Genomic DNA, 24,925 nt, shown 5'->3' on the forward strand with positions numbered 1-24,925 from the left:
GAGCCTTTATGGTTTGCAGACGATGACTCAGACATTTGTTGGCTGGAGGTATATAAAGTCTTCACGGGAATGTTTCTTTTTGTCCTTTCTAGCCTGCCGGTTGTGTAGCAGGTGATTTCACTGCTGGGGCCAAAAATTTGGTTGCTTGGTGTGCAGCTGTAGAAGAAGGAGATGGGATGCTACAGTGATACTAGGCAATTTCACAACTGCAGTACTGAACTTGGGGTCACAAGTCCACATGGTCATGTCCTCTGTGCAATGAGACATAGCAAGAACAGTACTGTAAGTGCCAGATGGTAAAATGCAAGGCTTTCAACTAGCCAACTTGCGAGTGAAAGGATAGGATACTTTTTCTTTCACCCGGATCTCCTGGATACATGGGGCATTCCTGCAATGAGGTGGCAAGGTCGCCATTACAACTGGCACAGCGGGGAGGAAGAGGCAGGCAATCACCCTCATGGCCATGTCTACCACTTGGCCGCGTTTTGGCAGGACATGCAAGCTTAGTTACAATGTTGAATTTGGAAGCAACACATCTGGTTTGGAATGTACAATCAGACCTATGATGGCTTCATAGACTGTCTTAATCTTTCATACAAGCACTACTCCATCAAATGTGAGTTTCGAGTGCATGTAGACACTAAGTTTGCGTCAACCTTTTTAATTACCTGATGGACTGCAGTGACACCCTGGTCAGAGAGGTAGTGTCGGATTTTCCCCTCAATCAGACCATCAAGCAGATGAGATTAACACCATGCAAACAGTTCAGCTTATATGGGCCTCGACACAAATAGGATAGCCATGGAGGAACAAAGCTGTAAGCAGTTGCTAGGGTTGAAAATCACAATTGGTCTCCAGAAGCAAAGTCAAAGTGAGAGCAGGATTTCACAGAGCCTTCAAAGGCATCAATACCGTTCTGAATACTGAATAGATTAACTGTAGCAAAAGTCAGAATTTCTTCGGTATGTGACACTACAAGGAACCGAGGTGCAGCTGGAAGAATCATTGAATCTTTAGCCTCATTCCTTTCACATTTAGTAGAAGTAGACCGAGACGAAGATGATTGGCTCATTGGGAAAAAAATCCCCATGATTGCCAGCATCTCTCATAGTGTGCTCCTTCCGACTGGGGTCCCCCTCAGACAGGGGCTCACACCTCATACCATACCTCCCGAGCTCCAGACAGAGGGACCAATTGGTAATTGGGTAGGTAACAGCTCAGGCAATCATCCCTCCCTAGGCCTGGCCCGTACCAGGGGTACGTGCAAACCCTACCTGTTGATCCAGGGGTAAGAATTACACTTTACCCAGTCAACTGTTGTGTGTCAAATGCCTGGGCCGCCCTTTAGGAGCCACAGGGAGGAAGAAGAAACAAAGAGAGATCTCAAATGTCAATGCAGAAGGAAAGGAGATGGATAACAAAAACAGAATGAAAAACAGATCGAGAACTGTTCTGATGCTGGGCTACTTAAACTTTAGAACATTTTGCCAAAATTACCCAAGCCACGTTAACCACAGAAGAGGGGAAAGAATAAGAGGACACACATGCAGCACAGAAAGGGCAGAAGAGCTGCAGAAGGATGGGGCCCCATGGTAGCCAAGTGCGAACTCACCAAAGAGTGGTGAACCCCCAGGTGGAAGACCAGTGATGAGTCTTGTTTTTGTAGAAGAATTGACAACCACATTTGTTTTGTTAATACAGGGAATAAAGCAGTGTAGTCACTGCCTCGTGAAACGATAGCTGTATTTAAGGAGTAGGAATAAACAGTGTATTTATTGTTTCATGAAACAATAGCTGTATTTGAGGGGTGCAATTTGAAACAACATTATACAACAAAACTTGGCAAATTTGGCAGCAAAGTTTCCAAGGAAGAACTCAAAATAAAAGCAGCTGAGTGCATGAAAATTGTGAAAAAACAAAAAAAACAAAAAAAAATTTATAATAAATCAACACTTCAAAGTGTTACAATGGAAGCAAGTTTCATGATAGCCTATAACCTTGACAAAAATAACAAGCTTTTTCAAATATCGACTCTATTAATCAGTGTTTGGCAGAGTATACAACAAGCATGCTATGTCCTGATGTTAGAATCAATATTGAAAGCATTTCATTTCACTGTTAAGAACGTCCATAGTACAGTGCACTGACTCAATTATTGATGACCTCACTGAACATTGAATAACTGAAATTTTTGTCATCACAGAGTAAGTACTTGGCCTAGAATGAATGAGAGAGAGAACCGTTGGGTCAGGAATTTTTTGAGTGTGCTGAGAATTGTGTGGAGAAAAATGGCATGTCTTAGAACAAAACAGAAATCATTACAACAAATAGGGAGAGAGCTTTCAGGGGGAAGAATTTAGGTGTGGTAAGCTTTAAAAGAAGTCACAAGCACGTGGCACAGACAGTGGTACATTGTCTTTTCATTGCATTTTGCGCAAGGAGATCCTATGTAGGCCTCCGCTAGACTTAAACATGAGGAAAAAGAAGGAATTTGTGACAGCAGTGTGAGGAGACTGAGCATGGACAATGTAATAGAATGAAATCCTCTTATTTCTGGACATGAAGGAAATGTCTCGTGTTTGTCTTACAAAAATAGGATGTGAGGGGGTGACAAAATTTCCAATTTGTGTCATAAATGGCAGCTAGCCCTAAATGTGGAAAAATTTAAGTTAATGCAGATGAGTCAGATTATCAAACCTTAAATGTTTGGAGACATTATTAGTAGTGTCATGCTTGACACAGTCAAATCATTTAATTTTCTGGGTGTAACGTTGCAAAGTTATACGAGATAGAATCAGCATGTGAGGACTGTGTTAGGGCAGGTGAATGTCGACTTCATTTTATTGGGAGAATTTTAGGAAAAAGTGGTTCACCTGTAAAGGAAACCATGTATAGGACACTGGTGCAACCTATTCCTGAGCACTACTCCAGTATTTTGGGATCCATACCAGGTTGGATTGCAGGAAAACAATGAAGCAATCCAGAGGCAGGCTGCTAGATTTGTTACCCGAAGGTTCGAACAACACACAAGTGTTACAGATGCTTCGGGAACTCTCAAGGGAATCCCTGGAGGCAGGGCGACATACTTTTCAAGAAACACTACTGAAAAAAATTTAGGGAACCGGCATTTGAAGCTGACTGCCGAACAATTCTACTACCGCCAACATACATTGCCCATAAGGACCACGAAATAAGATACGAAAGATTAGGGCTCATACAAAGGCGTACACACAGTTGTTTTTCCCTTACTCTATTTACGACTGGAACAGGAAAGGAAATGACAAATAGCGGTACAGGGTCCCCCTCCGCCATGCACTGTATGGTGGCTTGCAGATTACTGATGTAGATAATATTTTCAGCTCACATATTTGATGAACCCAATGTGACATTGTAGGATAAGAAGTTGTTTGTACATGAAAAGTAGAATATGTAAAATCCTTCAAAGCAAAACTAGGTCTATTTCCAGGCTAGCAGGTGAAGGTAATTTTTCCATTTCCCTTTACTATAGAAACAAGAAGTGCCTAAAAGTGTTTCTGCTATAATTAGGGACCATCTGCACAATCTGGAGGAAGTTTCAGGACTTTAAGAACATTGAACCGCAATTCAATTTGGTCTCTAATCCCACCACTGATGATATTGCTGCAGCACCTGACGAGCTGCAGCTGCAAATTTTTGACATATAAACAAATCACACTGTGAAAGAAATATTTAATGCTGAGAATTTTACAAATATTTGCTGAAAAATTCCATATACAAAGAAATAAGTTAGGAAAATGGCTACATTTGTGTCTACATTCAATAGGAACTAAGTCTTTCTTGCTTGAAGATCAATGAGAGTAATATAGATGCTCTTTGACAGACATTAACATATGGAGTGTAATGAGAAATCTCATTAGGTAAGCGCACTCATGATTTTTTTTTTTTTTTTTGTTTAAAAAATGTAGAACAAAGTGATGAAATACATTTGCTTCATTAAACTAATTCTAAAATTAAATGTGATTGTAACTGTAGATGATATGAAATTAGCACAAAAATAAACTAAATAAAATTTCCACTATTTTATTTATATTGTAAGTAGGCTGTTTAGGTTTTCTTATTGGTAATGCCACGTAATGTTCTGTGTGAGAATCACTGGCTGTGCTGTGTGCAATTCGTGGCTAGTTTGCATTGTTGTCTGCCATTGTAGTGTTGGGCAGCGGCAGCTGGATGTGAACAGCGCGTAGCGTTGCGCAGTTGGAGGTGAGCCGCCAGCAGTGGTGGATGTGGGGAGAGAAATGGCGGAGATTTGGAATTTGTAAGACTAGATGGCATGAACTGCTATATATATATATATATATATATTATATATATAATGATTATTAAGGTAAATACATTGTTTGTTCTCTATTAAAATCTTTCATTTGCTAACTATGCCTATCAGTAGTTAGTGCCTTCAGTAGTTTGAATCTTTTATTTAACTGGCAGTAGTGGCACTCGCTGTATTGCAGTAGTTCGAGTAACGAAGATTTTTGGTGAGGTAAGTGATTTGTGAAAGGTATAGGTTAATGTTAGTCAGGGCCATTCTTTTGTAGGGATTTTTGAAAGTCAGATTGCATTGCGCTAAAAATATTGTGTGTCAGGTTAAGCACAGTCCTGTATAATTGTTCAAAGGGGACGTTTCATATGTCGACCCTTAGCCGAGGATACCTCACTGGAATCTTCTGATTTTTTCTTGTAGTTTGTGTAATTAGTGTAGCTATTGTTTACTGTTAGCGCGTAATTGTAGAGAGAATCTCCTTTGTAGTTGCAGTCTTTCACTGTTGTACAGTAAAACAGTTGTGGCATGCATGTAGATTTGTACCAAGTATTTCGCAGTTGCGCTTGCAATTAACTACATATTATTTTCAGTGTTTTCTTATTTTCCTCTTCAAATTGTGCTTTTCTGTGTTGTCGTGTGAAATATTGTGACAATAATGGCGTGTGAAAAACGTAACACAAGGCTCCAAAGTAAACTGAGAAATAATAGTGACGACGAGTGTAGCTTATCAGCACCACTGTGTAATGAATTAACAGATGTTCAAAGTAGTAATTTGGTAATTGTGCATAGGGAAATGGAGCGGGCGGCAAACAATGGCGTAGGCAGTGAAACAATTAGTGAACAGGGAAGCATTATCGATCGATCGGTCGGCAACAGCTCGCCTCAGGAATCCGAAATGACAGGACACAATTTTGCAAATACTGTAGATTCAGGTTTTGGGTCCTCACCGTTTTCGCAAATAAGTCAAGACACATTTTCTGCTTGTCAAAATGTAAATGTTGCCGGTGCAACTTCACTGCCGAAAAGCACTGTGGAACATGTTTCAGACACCAGTGCATTGTTATTACGGTTAATGCAACAAATGGGACAAAAGCTTCAAAAGTTAGACATAATGGAACAAAATATTCAAAAGTTAGACACAATGGAACAACACCAGAGACAAACACAGCAACAGTTAGACGCAATGGAACAAAATCTTCACACCACGCTTGAACAAACACGTGAAGATTTAACTACTGAGTTACATAACATAGAATCGAAATGTCAAAAGTCTGTAATGACGTAAAAACACAAATTTGTGAGCATTTCCAACCTATTTTTTCGCGTCATGAAAATGCATTACAGAATCACGAAGCAGCCATAAAAGAACTGAAAACTATTGTTCATGAAAATCACGACACCTTGCAAGCTAAAATTGACTCAGTTGCATCTACCGATTTGGTTACGCAACTTGCAAAAACTCAAGAAAACTTAAAGGACACAGTAGATACGATTTCAACACAAATGGACACACTGAAACTTGGTTCAGAAAAACACACTGAGGAAATAAGTACACTATCGGAGAAAGTAGCCGAACTTTTGGATCAGTTCACTAACTTATCTGCAAAGGTAGATGATGACCTGAATGACACAAGACCTGTAGCCATCACTGACACAGAAGAGTATGAACAAATTAAGAAATTCAAACAAAATCAGAATCAAATTAATACGCAATACAAAAGAGAAATCCGGGAAGTGCAAGATCAGTTGGCACAAGTAGTACAAGAATTATGTATTTCAGAGGACACTCGCACCCCAATACGGGATGAGGGACACAAAAATATGGAACAGCCACAAAATAATAACACAGCGCATTTCGGAAATTATGAAAGAAATTGGCAAGGTGCACCGAATTTTGAAATGGAACCGCCGAAACGATGTAACAATGACCGATATGCGACTCGCCGACATGATGACTTTGACTATAAGCTGTTCATTACTACACGTAAATTCAAAACTTTTAAGAATTCTGGCAACAACATTCATCCACAAGCGTGGCTCCATCAATTCTCTCATTGTTTTCCTCCCAACTGGTCATTAGAACACAGATTAGAATTTATGTGTGGCTACTTAGAGAATGAACCAGCTGTAAGAATGCGATCGGTCATTCACGATTGCCACAGTGAAGGAGAATTTTACAATGCCTTCCTCTCAGCATATTGGTCTCAAGCCACACAAGACCGAGTAAAACATGGCATCATAATGATGAAACATTTCGAACAAGCTGAATTTTCCAGTCTTATGAAATATTTTGAAGACATGTTGCATAAGAATCAGTATCTTTCAAACCCATACAGCCCCTCAGAACTCATCCGCATTTGCTTAATCAAATTACCTGAACATTTACGGCATATTATTTTAGCAGGACATTGCAAAGACGAACTAGAAATTGACATTGATAATCGCGGAACGCGAAAACAAGAACACAACAATTACAGGTCACATCCGTCACAATTCCGCGATGACAGAAATAATAACTGGACACGACAAGGCTATTCTCACAACACATATCGTGACCAAAACAGACACCACCCGTATGACAACCGTTGGCAGAATAATAGTTACAGAGAAAGATCGCATTTCCGTAGTAATGAATATGACAGAGATAACCATAGAAACAGACAATATGGTAATCAGAACTATTATTATCAAGGGAGACAGAATAATTTCAGACGAAACAGTTCAGCGCGCAGTTACGATTCAGGCAGAAATTCTCCACCACGTAACCGACAAGAAAGAAACTACAGGAACTACCGACATGACGACAGACGATATAATCATAACGACAGACCTGAATTTCATCAGAACTGGCGGGATTTAAACAGGACTGAGCCCTCTGGGCAAGGTGAATTTGTAGAAGTTAGACCTCCAAATCCCAATAACGATGCGCACCAACAAAGGAACAGACAATGACTCGCGCCGCAGGCAGCCACCTGCGCCGGCTGGCTCAGGAAAAAATTACATAGACGCTAGCCTTGAGAAAAATTCCAGTATTCTTTACCGACGTATACCGCACGATAACTGGGTTGATGTTGAAACTCTGAGTACTATGAAGAGTAAAAGATTGTACCACATTTCAAATGCAAAACCGTTTATTGAAAGATAATCTGCTTTTTAACTTTGTCTTTGCCATATAACTTTTCACTTTACATTACTAGTATGCTTTGTCAGACTTAGAATCTGTTAATATGCAACAATGTTTGAAGTTAAATATCCAGTCAAGAACCAAGAGAACTTATTTAAACAGAAATTACGAATGCATTGTTATTGTGAACAGACGACACAGTGTTACTGTGTGTGTACATTCTTGCTTGTTAGTTGCACGATTACGTAACGACTATAAGGCTGACATACTTAGAACATGTACCAGTACTGCTAATGAGATTTTAATGCAACATTTTGGTTTACTTGAAAATACATTCTGGATTTAAAGTACTTTCTGTGAGATACCAGATGACACACGGTTTTATCACGACGCTACTAATGAGTGACAATTTACAATGTTGCTTTTGTGCTGTATCTGTTTTATATCTGCACAGTTTTTCTGAATTCTTCTGGAAAGTAAAACATGTTTTAGTAGTAACTAAGATATCTATACTCAAAGCATTTCACTTTTGTTTATCATGAGGTAAGTACATTGACTTCTGCAGAACTTAGCTTTCGGAGGACGATAATTACGACACTTCCACAGAATTATCTTACAGCAAGACGCACATTTAGCGCTACAGGACACGCATTTGAGTGATTAATTTTGTACTTAAAACATTTATTTTTAAAGATATTTGAAGTACAATGATACGAAGTTTTTCCGTGATACATTTCATTCCATTGCTGTAATCTGTAACACCTGAGGGTATAATTACATTGATCCTCAGGGAGGTACACGCCTACTTTGTGTACCATGTGTTTGGCAAGCACAAGGAGCCCTAGCTAATATGGTATTTGCTTATACAACTTTACACATTGGTACCATATTTCTATAACACATAAATTACACAGCTATCTGATCATTTAACTGAGAGAGATAAACATTTATTTTACTACATCAGTGACACATGTTTACGCAATTACACAGTTGGATAACTTCACACTTATGAAATTGTATTTTGTCTGTACTTTGTGAAATGCTCATATTTTTCGGAACCATTGTGATACTATGAGAGCTTTGAATGATGTATTTGGTATGGGATTGTGATTTTTAAAGTACATTTGAGGTAGATGACACTTTTGAAACGAGCAGAGAATTTTTTGTAGGTTTAAAATATTCAGAAAGCTACGACGATTTTTAGATGTGATTGATCTGTTATGATATTATTATGACGACGATGTGTATTATGCTGTTGAGGTATGTTTATGATCAATAAGCTGATGCTATATAAGGAATTTGATTATGCTACGTATTTAATATGATGAAATATTGAAGAAGTGTCGACGAATATGTATATGTGTAATAAGGTAAGGAATAATGAGTAGTGTTTAGGGACTCTGATTTGTGGAAAAGGATGTTGGAAACCAAGAATCGTACTTTAAGAGTTATGAAATGTGTGTAAATGCGTGAATGTATCACAATGCCGACGAAAACTTTTTGGGCACTGTTATATTTATAGGATTTTATTTTCTACATATTTGTAACGCAAATTCTCAACCTGTGAAAATATTTTTATATGAGACTGTCACTGTAGCGGAAACTGCCATCATAAATATTTCAACAAGAAAGTTAAGGACCTTGGCGTAATGCGTTTTGGGCGCCCAGCTGAGAGGTAGACGTCTGACAAAAGAAAGCCATTAGGTGCAAAAAAAAAAAAAAGGAGGCCATTATCCTCGCTATTGACGTTCCTTTGTAGAAAGCATCGCAAAAACGACATGGTCGAACTTGAAAACATATGATTACACTGTGGAGCTCTTCATTTATGATTTACTGAAATGCCTAATGAAATGACGAGAAATATTTTATGTCTATGCACCTGATTATGACTACTGTCTTTATAGTTGAGAGATTTTTCACTACCTTATGAAATGCCATATGGCTAATGAATGATGTTTCATGCCTTCCTTTGTACATATTTTCATTTTTTTTAATATCTAGTTTCTAGCTGCACTGCAGCATTGGTTAAAATAGAATTATATAGATGTACTAATATAAATATTTTCTGTCTACAGATCGAGTAAATAATAATTTTTTCAAAAAAATGGGGGAGCACAAAGACATTTCCCTTCACAGGAATTGCATACGGAATTTTCTTTTCAACTACTTGGTAATTTTTTTTGTAGAATAACTTCTTGTGGTGCACCACTTTAATTACATAGACATTAAGATGTGATTATACATTTCCCTTGTCTGCATTGTTATCTTTAGTGTAATATTTTTTTCTGCTTGAGCTATGTCATGTTTAGATATATGTTTTTTTTTATTTGCTGCTGCTGTTTGCCAGGCATAATGTTACAGAATTTGACTTTGTATTACGCTGTTAAGCCAGTTTATTACGCATTTATTTTTCTTGTTTGCTGCACAGTGCCTTATATTAGTGGTAATATTGCAATTGCTTTGCCAGTTTGAATTTTTTGTCATTGATGTTTGTGTTAATTGTTTTGTGCTGCTGCATTGCCTCGTCCCTTAGTTTAGCATCTGAGCTCAGTAGATTTAAGTTAGCTTAAGAGGTGGTAGACTACATAAGAAACTGACTATGGACAATAGGGAAAAAATGCATTGAGAAGTTATATGAAAAATATTTGGGCCAAAATGAGTATTGTACACTGAAAAATAATTATTTTGAAAAAAATATGAATAGAATACAGAAAGCAGGTATAGATAGGACTTTTTGGGAATAATGACGAATGAAGGGAGATCTCCGAGAAGTAAAGAAAGTTTTGTTTGCAAAATACTGCAGTGAAAGAAACCCTGTCCTTTCCTTGTGTTATCCCACTATGTGTTTGTGTTCCCTTGTGTATTTGTGTTTTTCCTGTCTTTATATGTTTAGCTAATAAGATTTATGTTGTAGAATTTTTCAAATACTATGTTATTTTCTTCATAAAGGTGTTTAGACATTATTTATTCTGTTTTGTTTTAATGCTCATATGTGAAGTTGATGTTTCGAAAGTTATTTTGATCTTTTATGTATGTACTCATGTCATAATTCCTGTAACACTGATGTATATATTATTTCGATTCTTTTGTAAAGCCTGTACTACAAATGTTATCTGTATTGCTATGTTTTTAATGATGTTTTCTGTACCTTTGTAATTGTATTCTCATGTTATAAAATTGTAATTGACACCAGTTCATCAAATTAAGTACCTTGTGAGTTACATTTCACTGCACACATTTCTGTTGGTCATAGTATATGGACAATATGTGAGAAGTAGGGACTGTTAGTGTTTGCACGTGTGTTAATAATTCAGCAAGGGACTGTATAACAGCATTGCTGGTTCTAAGGGCAATTCCAGAAACTTTGTGAGTGCACAAGTGGTGGTTTATGGACTTGCTATATTCTCTGCAAGACTCTTCGATGGTGATTGTGCACCTGCACAGTCGCAACAAGTGGCTGCTGGCCGTCTCTACATGGACTACAGTGGGTCTGCATCTTTGATGGCCCACCAATACCATTATTTCTACAAGGACTGCAGTGGGTCTGCACCTCTGGTGGCCCACCAATATCGTAATCTCTACCAGGACTACAATGGGTATGCTCTGTGATGACCTACCTACCAATACTCTTCAAAACTTCGATTGACTCTGCTGTGGGTTTGCTCTGTTGTGGCCCATTACCTGTCTGCATGTCAAGAGTCAGCACTGTCTTTCTGTTGGAAGGACAACACTACTTCTTCAAGACTGCATGGAAAGCCACTACTTCCGTGTGCATTTTCTTTTACTGCTCAGACTTTGAGAAAAACACTGCAATGTTACTGTGATGAATGATCAGGACTGTCTTTATGGACTGTGAGAAAATTTTAGCTTTTGACCAACATTGTATCAATAAGTGTGTGCATTTGATATCTTTGTTATTGTAATTATGAAAAATTTTATCAAATCATTATTGGCCACTGCCCAAAACAATTTGTAAAATTTTTTGTGGGGAGCATGGGGACTATGTAAGTAGGCTGTTTAGGTTTTCTTATTGGTAATGCCACGTAACGCTCTGTGTGAGAATCACTGGCTGTGCTGTGTGCAATCCGTGGCTAGTTTGCATTGTTGTCTGCCATTGTAGTGTTGGGCAGCGGCAGCTGGATGTGAACAGCGCGTAGCGTTGCGCAGTTGGAGGTGAGCCGCCAGCAGTGGTGGATGTGGGGAGAGAAATGGCGGAGATTTGGAATTTGTAAGACTAGATGGCATGAACTGCTATATATATTATGATTATTAAGGTAAATACATTGTTTGTTCTCTATTAAAATCTTTCATTTGCTAACTATGCCTATCAGTAGCTAGTGTCTTCAGTAGTTTGAATCTTTTATTTAACTGGCAGTAGTGGCGCTCGCTGTACTGCAGTAGTTCGAGTAACGAAGATTTTTGGTGAGGTAAGTGATTTGTGAAAGGTATAGGTTAATGTTAGTCAGGGCCATTCTTTCGCAGGGATTTTTGAAAGTCAGATTGCGTTGCGCTAAAAATATTGTGTCTCACGTTAAGCACAGTCCTGTATAATTGTTCAAAGGGGACGTTTCAATATATATTCATTTTTTCATACAATTTATACCTTTTCTGATAAGCAAAGTTAACAAAAGAATGTCATCATTTTGAAAGGTATGGCCTTCCGCTAACCTCCACTTCCACAATGTGGCCCCCAATCTGAAAAAAATGCCCATCCCCGCCCTATACTATTAATTGCACAATTTGCCTGATTATTCAATTGCTTCAAGTAAAAACGGAGAAAGACAAGCACATGCAACAAATAAGAAAATTACACTAGCTCTGCCTGTTTGCTGGTGTAAGCATGCTTTATCTGGTGCTATTGGATGACAAAGACAAGTGCTGGACTGTGGTAACAGTTTTTTGTGCAACTCATACAAATGGTGTGGGAAATATCATTATATTTCTCAGCTAGTTGGGATGGATACTGCCGATCTGAAAAAGCTCTGGGAAGGTTGCTAAAATGTTTGGATAACTCTGCTTTTACCAGTACAGGTGTGTTGTTCATGGGTGTCAAACCAGAAATGAATGGGCGTTCTGCCAATTGACAAGAGACTGCTATCAAAATGGTGGTGCTATTGGTGCTCAGTGCATTTGAAATGAATGGAAGTTGCATGGAATCATCCCAGGTGGGGACCATCCTACAAGAAAAAAATGTTGTCAAGTTGAGAATGCCCAAGGGAAATAGTTTTGGGTGTTGTTGCCAAGGTTTCAGAGGAATGAGCAGAGATTATTTTTATCAAGGGTCCAGATGATGAAATTATCAATGAATCTGAACCTTGCTAGTGATTAAATCCCAATGACATGAAACCCTGTTAGCCCCATCCTCGGCCATGATGAGAGGTAGTGCAGTAGTAGAGTAATTGGGAACTCCAAATAAAATGTGTGGAAGGGTGGGGGGGGGGGGGGCGGCGCTATTAAATCAAGCCCACTCAGTCTATTCCATAATCCCTTAATGTACAGCTCTGACTGAGAATTTCAGTATTACAAATTATAGTTTTATATAATTACCTACATTCACTATTTCTCCTCCATATTCAACAATGGTAGCTGGAAGTTAATGTTCAGTTGTCACTGTATTACACAATAAATTCATGTAAATATGCAAGAAATGTACATGAAAAGACACTGACATACTCACATTATCTAGCTGAGTACGCAGCTTTTTTACTTGTTGCTGTAAAGTTTCTAGTTCTTTTGTCACACGATTTTTATCAAGACGTAAGGAAGCCATTGTGCCATCTTTAGAAATATCCAATTTTTTAAGAGAATCCTGGAAAAGAATAAGTGCAGAGGCTATTCAGAGCAAAAAAGTATTTGTTATGCTGCATGCTACCTCACTCAATACAAACTATTTTATTTTGAACATGTAAACATTAACTGATATAATGCACTAAAAATATCTCTCTAACGAAAGGAAATTTATGAAAGATCACACTTTTCAGTGAACAGACAACAGCAGGTCGATATGCAGTAGGATGATACACAAGCTAAAGGATACAATTTAAGTAAAATGCATTGGTAAATACCAGACAAATTTGTGTATAATTCTTTTGGGTAACTGTCATCAACAGTTTGGAACCAAAAAAGCCACCATTTCAAAGAACCTACAGCAGTATTAAACAGGGTGATAAGACCATCCAGAAGCAAATACTCCTATGCATCCAGTAAGAATTTCGTTCTCACATGACAACCAATACTACTATTCTAGGTCATCAGTGAACTGTCCAAAGCCAGGAGGTGGAGGAGCTACTAAAGCAAAAGGTGGCAGGTAACTTGGGTTGAACAAATAAAAGAAAGAAAAAAAGAAGGAAGATTAGGGTTTAAGATGCTGTTAAAGACGAGGTCATTAGAGAGGACGAATGTATGGGTTACTGTTGTTCAAATGCCCCATTATAGTCCAGTTATACTAAGATATTCATTCCAAAAAAGTTTCTCAAGGAAAGAAGGACCACTGCTAATTCACATTTAGTGGTTTCACAATGGTGGAAAGGGTTGACTGTTAAAGTAGAGGAACATTATGTTGGAACACAAGAACAAAGAAAGAGGGGGTTACTATTGGATGATGGTCCTCACAGCTGATACATATGTGGAGTCACACCCTCCCAGCCCCCCTCATCACTGGAGGATTGGGTGGGAGGGTGAAGGACCTGTATGCAATCTTTAGAACCTCAAAGACAGTTTTAAGTGAAAATCGCAAATCAACAATCTGAAAGCAGCTGCAAACCCTCTGGACCTACCCTCATGTGGGGGGCCCATCTTCTGTACCTTACCTACAGATTCCTGTCATCATAAAATAATAATATGTGAAACCAGATCCACTGCTTTGGCAGCTCCAGCTGACACCACAGGCAATAACAGTGTTTCTGTATGCAGAGCGAAGTGACAAAGTTGCAATCCCCCTGGGGAAATTCAGGGATAAGACCACTAAACAGCCAAGGACAGTTTTTGTGTCTCTTTGTTTACCAAGAGAACCCATTTCCTGTTCCAACCCTCCTGAAGCAAAAGGTACAGTGCCACCTGCAGCTGGGATCAAAGTAAACAAATGTCAACCGTTTTCCTCTTTGTAGCGTCATTTGCTAAACAGTCAACAAATTCATCCACACCTGTCCACAAGTCAGTGCAGTGATAAAAATTTAGTGTGGAGAACAGATCTTTTCAGTTAAATTATTGAAATGATGTTGCAGCCTTGGTTTTTATTCTTCTGGATGCCAATTTGACACACTGAGTTTCAGTTAGTGTGTGTCCATTTATTTCTAATATCTGCAAGTCATTTTCATTTATTTGGAATTTCGTAATATGAGTCTTTGTAAGACTGTGTTAAACTGTTTGTTGTGAACCAGTTGTCAGCCTTTTGCAATATTCTCATGGCTGTGTTTGGTACAGATATGTCTGTCCCCACAAACAAATATCAGTTCTGTGTGCTAAATTTTTATCACTGCACTGACCTGAGGACAGGTTTGCTAACATACACTCAGTAACATCCCAGGCATAAACGTGATTCCATGTAACGTGGTCTAGATTTGGATATAACCCTGTTCGACCATCTCAGTGTTTCTTCAAATTTGTTGTGTACATTTGCTAAATGACCAAAGGCAAATTTACAAATTCCCAGTTACAAAATTTTAATACTTTGTGTATAACAGCCACATTAGTGAATGGTGTGCAAATATCATGGTGACTTTTTGAAAATTTTAGCCATGTCTGAAGTGGTGATATTCAATGGATAATTGAATAAAACCATAAAACTTGGCAAGATACCTTAACAGTTTACATCGTGCACATTCTGTATGTTTTATGATATTTGGCTTTCTATTTTTACTCCGACTGCCATTAAAACTTACCAATAAATTTTGTCGTGACAGAATTTCTCTTGAGTTGAGGTAACTTTATGACTTTCTGAAGTTGGTTTATAAACATCTTTCGTGACATTATCAATTAGCAGCTTCTTTATGGAGCCTGTGAGTCATCATTTTTGGGTTCATAGTTTTCAACATAGATGTGCTGTTGTCCAAAAACATATCTGCTGCCAAAGTAAATGACTTATGAACCCTTGTATCTCAGATCCATACTTGCTTTAACTACTGTTTCAAAGGGGTATCTTTTTGTCTACAAAATATCTATTTTGCTGCACACCTTTTCCTTGAAGCTTTAAATTTATCCAGCAAAGTTTCTTATGCAAATAATTAGTTTGTAGCATCAAAACAATAGATTTTTTAAAGTAGCTGTCACCCACAACACAATTAAAAGCTCACTTAGGTTCATGGTGGTTTTTGTCACCGACAGTTAGTAAACACCTGATATCTGCCTTACCAAGGGACCAGGCATGTCCAGCCATGGGTGGAGTACATCTTTTCCACATTCCGAAGCCTACTGGTGGATTGATTAATAAAGGTCCCCAAGTCTTGTACGTGTTTCTTAAACAGGTCTGAAAGTTTCTGGGTGAGTTAGCAGAGTTTCCACAGCCTCATGTTTATATATCTTGATGGTTCGCAAGCTGACAGTGATATTCATTACTGCTCTAATGAGTTAAATTTTTCATCAACTTTAGTAACAGCTGGGTCTGTGAAATTGTATTGTAGACCCAATGTTATTGTAGATGGCACCAACAGATCTGCGATAATGTGGTGCTCAGACTGGCCATGGGGCAGTCTTGTGAGGTTACAAGAATACATGAAACTTATAAACGTATCATTCTCTTCAAATAAAATTTCACAAACATTACCAACCCATCAGGTTTTGCCATACATGCACGCAACAAAGTTTCCTGGTTGCAATGTTGAAACCATAAACTCTAAGGCTTCATCAGTTGGTTCTGATATTTCTGGAACAAGTGAAAAGAAGTAACCTGCACCCTTTTCACTTTAATTATTTTTAAATCAATTGGAATAATCTGGCGATTTTCTCTTGTTCCAGAAAATCTTGAGACAAAAGAAACCCTTTCTTCCTGAGAATCTCTGACTGATTCAGTTTGGACCTTCTCAAGAAAAATGAATTTAGTTTTATCCAAGTCTTGTTTACAGAATTTGTGTAAGTCTTATGCAGTAAGGATCTGATTTTCCTTCCTTTGGGTGCTTGCTGTACACTAACACATGCAGCCAATCGTTTCACTGTGCCTCCAACACCATCACATGCAAATTTTCCATGACTTGTTGCCAAATATACTGATGAAAAAAATTGCAACACCAAAAAATAATTAATATAGACTAGAGTAATAAAATTTTGGTATATTTGTCTATGTAACATTAATAATGTTGTACACAATTTAACTATTGGAAGCAGTTATGGACGCTTTTCTTTGTTGTTTAAAATTTTGAGTACCAGTATTCAATTCACTGTTGTTGCTTATGAATGTTAAATCTCTTGGTGTGTATGAATGTTAAAAACTGCTTCCGCGAAAAATTTAAGTACAGGACAATATATGAGTATCTGAAGCAAATTTTCTTTGCTGTCTTGCAATAAATAGTCTAAATTATACACAGGATTACTCTGGAATATGTAAATTTGTTTTTAGCATGATTTATGTTGTGGAAAATAAGTCTGGCATTTTTAGTTGCGACTGGGCACTTGTGTTGCCTTTCAGGTGTGACGATAATTTATGGACTGTGAATGAAATAATAAATTTTATTGAAGCATATCAAAACAGAACAATACAATCACTTGGTATCATCCCTCCTTATGAAGCACAAGGGGTGATACTGATGAAGATTCCAATTTACCAGATGACGAAGTTCAAGAAAAAGTGTGTCATCTCCCTGCATGTATATTAATAGCACAGGCAAAACTTCAGTTGGAGCAAAATGAACATGTAAATACAAAGGGAAAGAAGAAGAGCATGTAAAGGCAAAATTTTGCAGCGAGTGACAGAAGTGAACAAGAAAAAGAAATTGAGAACCCCACAGACATTCAAAATACACTTCCTGCTGGAAATACTGAAGGAAATAGGAAGTGCAAGTCAAGTCAGAATTTTGCAGTGAGTGGAGAAAGCCAAGGGCTAAAAGAGGTAGTAACTAAGGTTTGCACAGAAACTCAAACCACATCAAAGGTTATAAATATGAAATGAAAGAAGAATGGGAGGCAAAGTAAAAGTATTGCAGTGGGGGGAGAATGCTAAAGACAAGAAGAAGCAGTAGATTTTCTTTCAGATACAATATCCCTATTGGATTCTTTTAAAAAGTTTTTCTCTGAGGAATTAATAAATTTTATTGTTTTTCAAACAAATTTATATGCTGCACAGAAACTTAATCAAAACCTGAATGTTTCCTATGAAGAGTAATGCACTGTCCTGGGAATACTGGTTCTCTCAGATTATCATAAACTGCCAAATAAAAGAATGTACTGGGAGGAGGAACCTTACTGCAAAGTACCTTTAGTTTCGAAATCTATGACGTGAAACAGATTTTAAGAAATCTTGCAATACATACACTTGAATGACAACAAAAACATAAATGAAGATTGGTTTTATTAAGTAAGGCCACCGTTCAACTTTCTCAGTGACAATTTCAGTCAATTTGCCTTTGACAATGCAATTCTCGTATTTTACCATATTATGGGAGGCACAGGGCTAAGCAGTTTATCAAAGGCAAGCCAATTAGATTTGGTTTCAACTTAATGGGTTTTGGTAAATCCTGATGGCTACATTTTGATCTGAATGATCAATTCACAGCTCTATACAGGACAAAAATAAGGATTAAAAAACGATGGTGATCTCTGTTTGCATGGACTATTGATGTATATTGCGTAGAGATTGTTGTTATATTAGAGGTTGGGAAATGATATGGCGTATCTTCAGTTTCAAAAATGTTTTTCAAATTTTGAAAATCCATGGAATCCCAAGAGCAAAACCCAGTCCATCATCATGATTTCCTTCATTAGATGATATAAGGCAGGACAGAAAGATCCTCTCATCATCAAACAACAATCTAAGTATCATAGATGCCAGACAAATGAGTAAAATGCCAGTACCACTTCGTATAGATTATTTTGAAGGATTTCATAAATATAGAAATACCTCTAAGCTAAGATTCAGGAGAGAATTTTTCTAATGATTCAAAGCTGTTTTGACTGTTTAAGTATCTTTATTTTTAAATGAAGTAAGAATGTGCAATAAAAACTGATCGAGCAATAAAGATTGTAATAAATCTGGAAATCTGTTTCATTTGTTACCTTAAGTGCCCATTGGCAACTTTAGTTGCCATCAACGTTCATGACTGTATATGTGAAAATTAAACTGAAATTATGTTTCTTGTGTAAACCTGTTACAAAACAATAACCTACAACTCTTTTTAAGTAGAAGAACCAAACTTAATAATTCTGGATGCAAATCGGTTAATAACAGCTGTATCAAGCAGAATGTTGAATGCAAGCATGCAAGTTCGCACGCATTGTGTCATATATGTGCCGGATGCCAGTTTGTGGGACGGAGTGTCCTGCCTGTTTGTGGATGACGCAACAGTTGCCATTTGATGCTGTCCCACATGCTCTCAACTGGAGACACACCTGGTGATCAAGAAGGCCAAGACAACAAGTCAACACTCTGTAGAGCATGTTGGGTTACAACAGCGGTATGTGGGCAAGTGTTATCCTGTCATAAAACAACCCCTGGAATGCTGTTCACGAATGGTAGCAGAGAGGTCAAATCATCGAACCGACATACAAATTTGCAGACAGGGCACATGGTATAACCACAAATGCACTCCTGATGTTATACAAATTCACACCCCCAACCATAGCTCTAGGTGTAGGTCCAGTGTGTCTAGCATGCAGACAGTTGGTTGCAGACCCTCAACTGATCTCCTAACCAACACTCAGCCATCACTGGCACTGAGGCAGAACCAGCTTTCATCAGAAAACATAACAGACCTCCATCCTGCCTTCCAATGAATACTCAGTTAAGACCATTGAAATCACTAATGGTGGTGGTTTGGGGTCACTGGAATGCACGCTACAATGTGTCTGGGTTGGAGCTATACTCGAAGTATCCAATTTATAAGAGTTTGTTGTCTCACTATGGTGCCAACTGCTGCTCAAATTTCTGTTGCAGACACAGTATGATGTACCAAAGCCACACAACGAACACAAATGGTCTTCCCTCTTAGTAGTGCCCCACGGTCATCCTGAGGCCAGTCTTCTTGTGACAATACAGTCTCATGAAACTTCCTGGCAGATTAAAGCTGTTTGCCGGACCGAGACTCAAACTCGGGACCTTTGCCTTTCGCGGGCAAGTGCTCCACCAACTGAGCAACCCAAGCACAACTCACGACCCGTCCTCACAGCTTTACTTCTGCCAGTACCTCGTCTCCTACCTTCCAAACTTTACAGAAGCTCTCTTGCTAGTTCTGCAAGGTTCGCAAGAGAGCTTCTGTGAAGTCTGGAAGGTAGGAGACGAGGTACTGGCGGAGTTAAAGCTGTGAGGACAGGTCGTGAGTCGTGCTTGGGTAGCTCAGTTGGTGGAGCATTTGCCACGAAAGGCAAAGGTCCCGAGTTCGAGTCTCGGTCCGGCACACAGTTTTAATCTGCCAGGAAGTTTCATATCAGCGCACACTCCGCTGTAGAGCGAAAAATTTCATTCTAGTGCAGTCTCATGATCACCGCTGCTAGCAACCACGTACAGTGCATATATTTGTGCCAAGTCTTTCTGCAGTATAGCAGAAGGAATATACGGCTTCTTAAACCCCTATTACACCACCTTGTTCAAATTCAGTGAGGTGTTGATAATGGTATCTTTGTCAGTTTAAAAGCTTTCTTGACTACCATCAACTCCCGACATCCTAACTCAAAGATAAGTAATGCTTACAACCTTTACAGGGTGTATTTAAAGCAAACCTGTTTTGGATCCTCATATAGGTGCTACTAGCACCTGGTACAAAACTTGAAAACACACTATCTTTCAGATGTAGAAACACATACACTAACTCTCGTTTATGTCGCACAACTCCTTTTTGGTGTTCTGATGTTTATCCATCAGTGTAGTTCCACTTGGAATTTAGATCAGAATCTTTCAGGTAGTAGCACAGATTGGTGAATTTCTTGAAATTTTTGTACTGAGCTGCATACCCTCTGCTGAAGTATGATTTTCTGCAGATTTGTCACTTTTTGTTGGCAGTAAACCCGCAAGTTTTGTCAAAAAGACGTGAACTGTAACGGTATCATGTCAGGCTGTCACTAATTATGCAAAAACTTTTTCTTTGTATTTGCATATTTTTGATGATACACACAACAATGGGATGCACATCAGCTTGATAGTTTTCCCCCATGAAAACCTTGGACAGCATAATCACAAAGGAATAATTCTCTGCAAAATCAAGCACTGCAAATAATTCACAAATTGCTTCACAGTTTTCAGATACTGTGCGTGGATTTTTGAAAAAGTGTTGAATGGTCAGGTCAGAGAGTTTTGATGCCTCCCTGTGGAAAAAAAAAAATCAACTATCAACAATTACTTAGTTTCAAGTGAGGCACAATCTGTTTTCTCAACTGTTTGTGCTCCCAGCTTCTTCAGGATCAGTATCCTTGTACAGATCTGTAAGGTGTGATTGAAGTCCACATCTTCCACAGCAATTTTCACACTGGTGCAGGATGCAAATCTTGCATTCAGTAGTGCAAACTATCAAACCCAATCCTTGCCAATAATGCTAGCAGCAAGCATAATTGGACATTCTGGTGGACAACCCCCCCCTCCCCCTCCCAATGATTCTCCCTTTCCTAACCCCCAGAGCTTTAAGAGGGGAAGCCCCAAGGAAACTCAAACCACTATTGAACCTAACACACACTTCTATCCACGTCAGATGAAGCTGACACTGTAATAGCAGTCACTTTGTCAGGTTGTACATATGCAGACGCAAGTGACAAAATTTTTTACCACAGCTGGGATTTGAACCCAGGTCTCCTGCTCACTTGACAGACAGACGCACTAATCACTATGCCTCGCTAAGACAGGGGTTTTACACAACTGCATGCAGTACCCTATTACACCTCCCTCCTTAATCAAAACTCCCATCCATGCCACAGCCCACTTGGTATTCCCTGAGCTTAGACGCGTAGTGGTTAGTGCATCTGCTTAGTGAGCTAGAGGCCTGGGTTCGAATCCGGCCCTGGTACAAATTTTCATTCATTTGTAAATCTGCATCATGGATGTTTGAGAACTGGAAAGGTCTCTGGAACATGTGGTTTCACTTGAGTTTGTCAGGAGCTCCATGTGACAGTTTAAACACAACTTTTGCCCAATTGAGACAGACTTGCTGAAATTCTTCAGCTGATTTGCCAGAGGTTCATTAATCAGTCTCAAATTTGTTCCAGCTGTGATGATTCTTCTGTGAAAAATGGTTCACACATGATGTTGGTGTAGATTCATATTAAGTTAACAAAATGGCTATGTGATGAAAACAAAATGTACATTCATCACTGAACATCTGGCTAAAATAACTACAACATTCCTGGTGTTTAAGAGCTTCAACATTCAGCCACCATTTGCTGGAATTACACATTTGCAAATTACCCATTACAATCATCCAAATTACCAAAAGATCACTGAGTGAAAGATTCTTCATTTGCTAAATTCATAAGGCATTCAAATCAACAGTACTGCATACCTACAAATATGCCTAATGTTTCATGAATATTCAGTTCTTATGTAAAATATGGCACATCACACACTGGAAAATAGAATAATTAAATATAATATAACTAAGCACCTGACAAAGCACAAACATCTCTATGACGTTTTGGTGAACTCATGTTTCCAAACTATATTCCCCCCCCCCCCCACCAAAAATAAAATAAAATAAAAAATAAAAAAATAAAAAATAAATAAAATAAAAAAACCTTGTTTCTGCAAACAAACTGACAGCAAAACAAAAGAATTAGAACTTCAGTGTTAATTTGCTGCCCGAGAGGACAAAGTTAGGTAAAAATTAATTTTTCCATCTTTACAGAGTAACCAAACAGTCATTTGCACGAGAAATGTTACTGGATGGTTTTACATCTCCCAGGAAAAATGCATTCATGGATATTTCGCACAGAAGAAGGTCGTCTTTCAAATCATCAGTATTGCATTGCCTACATATTATTATAGCAAGTATGGATCTGGTGCTCCTTCTGAGATAAATGGGCTCAAAAATCACTTATTTTAGGAGAAAATTTGTTTTCAGGTGGTTTATCATTGTCTATCTCAAAAGCTATTCTAGGTTTTATAAACAAGGTACTAAACAATAAGGTTCCAAAAGGAAAAGCAAGCCAAGTACATAAAGAGATCAAGCTATCTAAACTTAGAAGAAATTTCCTCATGACAAGATTTCGTGGAAGTGTCGACTGCACTTGGGAACACAAATGTGAGTCAAATAACATACAACTTACAAATGTGCACAATGTAAACTATTCAACTATCTTCCTATGTTCACAACATTAGTAAAGGATTACTCCATGCCAAGTTGTCTACAGTTTTCCATGTGACGATCACAGAGTTTGATGAAATTTTATATGAATAATCACAAGTGTTCCCAATGAACATTGGTAAATTTCACAATCACTTATTCAACAACGTGGAGGGGCACTGAAAATAGACCCTTATTCCACTGGTACTCAAATTAAATATGAAGTCTTAATATGTTCTACAACCACTAATTCAATCGCACATGCTCCCAAGGAACATTGGTGGAGCTTTACAATCACTAATTCAATACTTGGTAAAGTTACACAATCTTTTAGTCAATACTTCATTTCTTGCACCCCATAGTCCAAGTCAATTGACTTTGCTTCAAATTATCTGTATGCAAATTACTCAGGAAATCTGTTTTACTATTTCACATAAGAGCACCCAAAAAGTTGCACAAGATTACCAAACTAGGGCATCTTGTACAACAATATTACCGGAGACATTACATCTCAAAGTTGCTGAAAACTGACAAGTGCACTACGGAGGTCAAACAAATGACTATATCTCTGCAAGTGTTAAGCTGGCAAAAGTAAAATTTCATCAATGTTCATTGTGAACATTGTCTGCATGTGCACACGAAATTACAGCAAAATCTGTCATTGTAACGCTGGAGCTTTTTCCAAAACTATATCACTTGGCATGCAATGACGCTACAATTATCCACTATAGTGCAGCACTTCAAACATGACTAAAATTTTCAAAATGTAGTCATGAGTCTTTCACATCCTTCACTTAAGAGGGTCCTACACACAAAGTATTAAATTTTGGGAGTTACAAATTTGTAAATTCATTTGGTCATTCAGCAAACCTGCTTATCAAATCTGAAGAGCCTCTGAGACAGCTGGCTGTGGTCCCCTGGGCCACCCACCACTATCATATGGGGCAATGCAGCTAATAATATATTCTCAGAGGTAGGCAATTAGAATATTATGTATATTTGATAACTGAACATCCTCTACAAGCCTCTATGTGAATATTAGCATTCTCTCAGTCAAGTGTCAATATAGTCGTCCAAAATGCTATTTGTGGTTAATAAGAGCGAATTTACAATTCATAGCCACAATAACAGAAGCAAAAATAATTTCCACATAAAGTATGGAACCTTATCTAGGGCTTAGAATTTAGCTTTGTACTCTGGTACAAAATTCAATAATAGATTGCCGACAGACATATGATAACAAATTGGAAGTCATCAAACATTAAAAACTAAAGTAAAAGAGTATTTTACAAGCCACTCCTCCAATTTGCCTGAATATATGGACTGTGATGTAAACTTCAGTTAACATTAACAGGATAAAAGTTACATAGTGTACCCTTCCATGCACAATATACGTAAACAATCTCCATCAAAAAATTTGCTGGAGACTTGTCCATACTGAAATCCAGGTTTTCTGAATTTATTTTGCAGTTTTAGTTTATATAACAAAGGTGAGTTAAATATGGTGTGAATGAAAACACTGGGCTACATTACAGATAAATCCATTACTAAAAAATTTATTTGGCATTTACATTTGTCGTCTTCTCCAACCTATCCAAATTATCACCTTCCAATCTAACCTAGACCTAAGGCTACACTACAGATATCATTCTCACCACAGCCGAGATTTTGGGGAAGAGGTGGGGGCAAGAGACACTTGCAATACCCCCAATATTAGCCACGTTGTTGTTGTGGTGTTCAGTCCTGAGACTGGTTTGATGCAGCTCTCCATGCTACTCTATCCTGTGCAAGCTTCTTCATCTTCCAGTACCTACTGCTGCCTACATCCTTCTGCATCTGCTTAGTGTATTCATCTCTTGGTCTCCCTCTATGATTTTTACCTTCCACGCTGCCCTCCAGTACTAAATTGGTGATCACTTGATGCCTCAGAACATGTCCCACCAGCTGATCCCTTCTTCTAGTCAAGCTGTGCCACAAACTCCTCTTCTCCCCAATTCTATTCAATACCTCCTCATTAGTTATGAGATCTACCCATCTAATCTTTAGCATTCTTCTGTAGCACCACTTTTGTTGATGTTCATCTTATACCCTCCTTTC

The 24,925-nt window shown here is 38.2% G+C and overlaps 1 protein-coding gene across 3 annotated transcripts in view; it reads right to left on the bottom strand.

Annotated features, from left to right (window-relative positions):
- The window catches only part of LOC126483640 (uncharacterized), an 83,302-nt gene that overhangs the window by 52,660 nt on the left and 5,717 nt on the right, over positions 1-24,925 (bottom strand). For all 3 annotated transcript variants that reach the window (XM_050106695.1, XM_050106696.1, XM_050106697.1), the window contains exon 3: positions 13,099-13,230. In XM_050106695.1, the coding sequence (XP_049962652.1) occupies positions 13,099-13,230 (132 nt within the window). The remainder of the gene's footprint in view (positions 1-13,098; positions 13,231-24,925) is intronic.

This window comes from Schistocerca serialis, chromosome 6 (assembly GCF_023864345.2).
Source record: "Schistocerca serialis cubense isolate TAMUIC-IGC-003099 chromosome 6, iqSchSeri2.2, whole genome shotgun sequence".
NCBI classification, from domain to species: domain Eukaryota; kingdom Metazoa; phylum Arthropoda; class Insecta; order Orthoptera; family Acrididae; genus Schistocerca; species Schistocerca serialis.